The sequence below is a fragment of the Limulus polyphemus genome, unplaced genomic scaffold (genome assembly GCF_000517525.1).
Source record: "Limulus polyphemus unplaced genomic scaffold, Limulus_polyphemus-2.1.2 Scaffold986, whole genome shotgun sequence".
NCBI classification, from domain to species: domain Eukaryota; kingdom Metazoa; phylum Arthropoda; class Merostomata; order Xiphosura; family Limulidae; genus Limulus; species Limulus polyphemus.
The window spans coordinates 124071-128997 of NW_013666596.1; the positions used below are offsets into that span (position 1 = coordinate 124071).

The 4927-nt window shown below is 34.7% G+C and overlaps 1 protein-coding gene across 1 annotated transcript in view; it reads right to left on the reverse strand.

Moving 5' to 3' along the window:
• The window catches only part of LOC106461560 (neuropilin and tolloid-like protein 2), a 48534-nt gene extending 46791 nt beyond the window's left edge, over window positions 1–1743 (reverse strand). Inside the window, exon 1 of the mRNA XM_022388551.1 lies at window positions 1704–1743. Within this exon, the coding sequence (XP_022244259.1) occupies window positions 1704–1743 (40 nt within the window). The remainder of the gene's footprint in view (window positions 1–1703) is intronic.
• Between the last annotated feature and the right edge of the window lie 3184 nt (window positions 1744–4927).

Consider the following 4927-nt stretch of genomic DNA (forward strand, 5'->3'; position numbering starts at 1 on the left):
TGTTATTTTCTCTACCCTATCTGAAAACGGGATCGGTCAGTTCGATCGACCTTGTAACCACCAAAAAAAAAAATCGAAATAAGCCTAAATTAGCCTTCTTTTCTTTCTAGAATGTAACAAATTGTACTTCAAATTGTAACATGAAATTATATATTCGTTTATCCTAAGTAGCTCTAAGTTCGTAACATTATATATCTATTTATAATTAAATTTTGTTGTTTTAGTGCCCTTTGAACCATGTCTAACTACTATCCGCGGCATTATAACTTGTGAATCACTGGGGGAACGTGCAGATCACTTTATGCTATCGAATTACATTACCCACGAGCTGCTCGTGTGGTGCCTCGTGAACCGTTTTAATTATATTATTAATATTACTTATTTTACCTAATCTAGTCTTATATAACTTAAAAAGATCAGTACTTTTAATATTAGTTATTTCTATAATAATAAATAAAGAATAAATATGAAAAACAAGAAATAAAGTACTTACCCAATCTTCTTTTTTCTTGCCCTCGATTATCGAGGAGACTTAAGCCTGATTTTTTATAGAAAAGCACTTAACAATTTTTATTTAATTAAATAATGCACCAAAGAATATAGACCAATAACAAGCAAAAAGTAGACAAATTCAATTACCTCTTAAAATTTTCCTGGCTTTCTAACTATGTGACAAAAGCCGTTACAAATTCATTCAAGCTAGTCGTTAACGATGTTGCTACTCTGAATGAAATTGACGATTATCTGTTCAGAACACAACGTTATACAAATACGTAATTTAATAGATGAAAACCTTGACTTTCTATTGGTTATAGGTAATATATGATGAAACGTAAGAGAGAGCTATCAACGAATTGTGAAAGAGAGGATGTAACAGGTGGGTGTGGCAGGAGGGGTCTGAATTTTCTATTGCATGGCTCTGTAACCAAACAAAATTGAAGACTATAAAACTATGGCCTGTTTGAGCAATAACGATTTTATAGAGAGTATTTTACGTTTAATATCGTACATTTTTGAGGGGTGTTGGATAAAATAGGGATGATGACATGCTAAGACAAAATGTGTCACATGGGTCACACTAGTGGAAATTCAGGATTTTTTTATATATTTACTTGTAAAATTAAGAACGTAAAACTTGTACACAATTAAAATATGGATTATTAGCTAAGACTTTATGCTATTCTAATTGGTATAACATAAACAAAAAGTAGTTTAATACAATTTTGAATGTAAGACACTAAAACCTTGTGTCATGCGCAGTAAAAGGTACCCAGGGAGAGAAGGTTAATTGGCCAGCGGTTTGTGCTTCAGCAAGATGAAGATCCTAAGCATATAGCAAACATAATGAAAATCTACATGAGGAGGAAATAAGAATTACAATAGTGGCAATCCTACTTTAGCCCGACCGTAGTTCAGACATGACCACCTTTGAAGAAATGTGAGTATAGCTGAATAAATAGAATGTCCAGGGGTAGCCAAGCAACCTGGTGGAATTGTGAGACAATCTGCAGAATATCTGGAGGAATATTCCGCACATTCAACAATACACTGTATGACAGATGGTGAACAAGTGTTTTGTTCTAAGGAGAGCAAAGGGCTTACACACCAAATAGTAATTAACATATGCAGCTACATACCTGTATGTTTTCGTTGTTATCAATCCTGTTCTAAGCCTATATTCCTAATTAGGTTTCTATTCTCACCTTCTGTCATATTTTCACCTGCGATAAAATATGTTTCCATATTTATTGATTTCCAGCTGAATATATATAATATATAATGCTAAAATCTAATAAATTAAATATTTTTAAGCAAGATAAAGCCAAGGCAAATCTGCATATCGATGGTATGATAAATTCTGTTTTAATCCCACATTGGGGACTGTAAATAATTCAGTACAGACTAAAACAGGACAAGCATAGCTGAATGGAGTTACTTAATCTACTTTTGAAGGAGAATTGCGTCATTGGCCTTAAAATAGAAAAGATTTGGATGAATTAAAGAGCCTTAGTCAACTGAAGAGTCACTGCATTTATTTTTAGAATCAAATAATCTAGTTATTCAGGAGACAAGAAGTGACTATATTACGAGTTAAAAACCCTGTTGATTTAAAACCAAAAGTCCAAACTCACATTAATGGTTAAAGAAGCATGATATTCAAGAAATAAAAAGCAACATAATTAGTATTTGAAGTCCCAGTAATTCTGAGCCGAAAGAAGAGACCCATATTAATTGTTAAAAAATTTGCCAATTAGAAATAAAACAATCATTCTAGAATCTTCCCCCTCAAAAAAATGAGGGGGCTCGTATTCATTGTTTAAAAATCTTATAATTCGGGAAGTAAAACGATCATTCTTGAGCCCCAAAATAAAAATATTCATATTAATTTCTGCATATCTGTGGTTGCTTGCAGATTCTATGTTCTGTTTTGAAATATACAGTTTCACTTGCCCTGGATTCCACAGAAACTAAATGGTACACTAATTGTACAATCTATACTGACTCACTTAGCTTTTAGACAGTCTTGGAACTGTTTAAAATTAGTTTTCATCAATTCTTTTGGATATTTAGGAAATACTGGCCCATTTCTCAGGATTATCTATCTTTTCTGGATTCCAAACCATGTCAGAATCCTAGAGAATGATCTTACTGATACCATGGTCAAATTAGCTTCTATTTGTGATACTAGTGTTCTGCGTATTCCTTATATAGATTATCAGTCTTTCATGAATACAAAGCTTTGTGCCAGATGGTTGTTTGTTTTTGGAATTTCACGTAAAGCTACTAGAAGGCTATCTGTACTAGCCGTCCCTAATTTAGAAGTGATGGACTACAGGAAAGGCAGCTAGTCAACATCACCTATCGCCAACTCTTGAATTACTCTTTTACCAACGAATAGTGGGATGGATCGTTACATAAAATTCCCAGCGGCTAAAAGGGCGAGTATTTTCGACGACAGAATTCGTAAAATGCGAATCGAATATACTAAGCACCAGGCCAAAGTTGTTTAGCATGAGTTTGAATGAGTTCATGCTACAACCAATCCGGTAAAAAACAATTTTGACGACAAGTTGAGGTTAACCATCTAAAAACCGTGACCACAATAAGGAATATACGCAGATCCTTAGCTTATATGTATAATTTTTTTGTGTCCATTTATAAGGTCCCCCAGTGGCACAGCGGTATGTCTGCGGACTTACAACGCTAGAATCCGGGTTTCGATAACCGTGATGGGCAGAGCACAGATAGCCCATTGTGTAGTTTTGTGCTTAATTACAAACAAACCATTTTTAAGTGACGAGTGAGGATAAATTATGATAACCAGGATTGAACTGCTTTTTAAAAATACGATCTAGAGATTTAAATAATTGTTCTATAATGTGCTTTTATGCCATCGCTACATTATTTAGTGGTGGCATAAATTTAGATATATTCTCACAGTGGTGTCCTCATTATTTGCCCCATCCTCCTCCTCTGGAGGCTTAGCGGTAATTTTGAGGGCTTGTGTAGGTTTGCGCTTACTTAACAACAAACACTTTAATTTTTTAACTTGCCGTTGGCAATGATTACATTTTCCGGATCAACTTAGTTTTTAAGAGCCGTAAGCCTTTTTTAAAACGTATTTGATATATGAACAATATTCACCACAGACATATGTTTTATTTTTGTTTTAAACATTTTTATTTCATCTTTTACTTTTATACTGATTATTTTTTAAACAAAGATGAAAATCATAAAATAATCAACTGATAGGCTCAGATTGCTAATACAGCTTTGCGCCATACACAAGTACTTACATCCACTTATGTTGTTTCTTTTACGGCCTTTTAAGCAAACCAATTCTAACAATAGCCGGCTACTCTTTCTAAATTATTCCTGTCACGTTCATTCTCAGCCAGTGTCACAGCGGTATGTCTGCGGACTTACAACGCTAGAAACCGGGTTTCGATATCCGTTGTGGGCAGAGCACAGATAGCCCATTGTGTAGCTTTGTGCATAACTACAAAACAAACAAACAAACAAATTCATTCCCAGAGTGATTAACGAATATAATACAGTTTTGCGTGTTACCATGATACTTCACAATCTTGTTTATTCACGGGTCGATTACTGAACATAGTACATCTTCGCGTGTTGCTATGATGCGTCACAGTCTCGTTTATTCACAGGGCACTTAACGAATACAGTACATATTCGCGTGTTACTATGATGCTTCACAGTCTTGTTTATTCACGGGTCGATTACTGAATATAGTACATCTTCGCGTGTTGCTATGATGCTTCACAGTCTTGTTTATTCACAGGGCACTTAACGAATACAGTGCATATTCACGTGTTACTATGATGCTTCACAGTCTTGTTTATTCACAGGGCACTTTATGAATACAGTACATATTTGCGTGTTGCTATGGTGCTTGACAATCTTGTTTATTCACAGGGCACTTAACGAATACAGTGCATATTCACGTGTTACTATGATGCTTCACAGTCTTGTTTTTTCACAGGGCACTTAATGAATACAGTACATATTCGCGTGTTGCTATGGTGCTTGACAGTCTTGTTTATTCACAGGACACTTAATGAATACAGTACATATTCGCGTGTTGCTATGATGCTTCACAGTCTTGTCTATTCATAGGACGATTACTGAATATAGTACATATTCGTGTGTTGCTATGATATTTCACAGTCTTGTTTATTCACAGAGCACTTAATGAATACAGTACATATTCGCGTGTTGCTATGGTGCTTGACAATCTTGTTTATTCACAGGGCACTTAACGAATACAGTGCATATTCATGTGTTACTATGATGCTTCACAGTCTTGTTTATTCACAGAGCACTTAATGAATACAGTACATATTCACGTGTTGCTATGGTGCTTGACAATCTTGTTTTTTTCACAGGGCACTTAATGAATACAGTA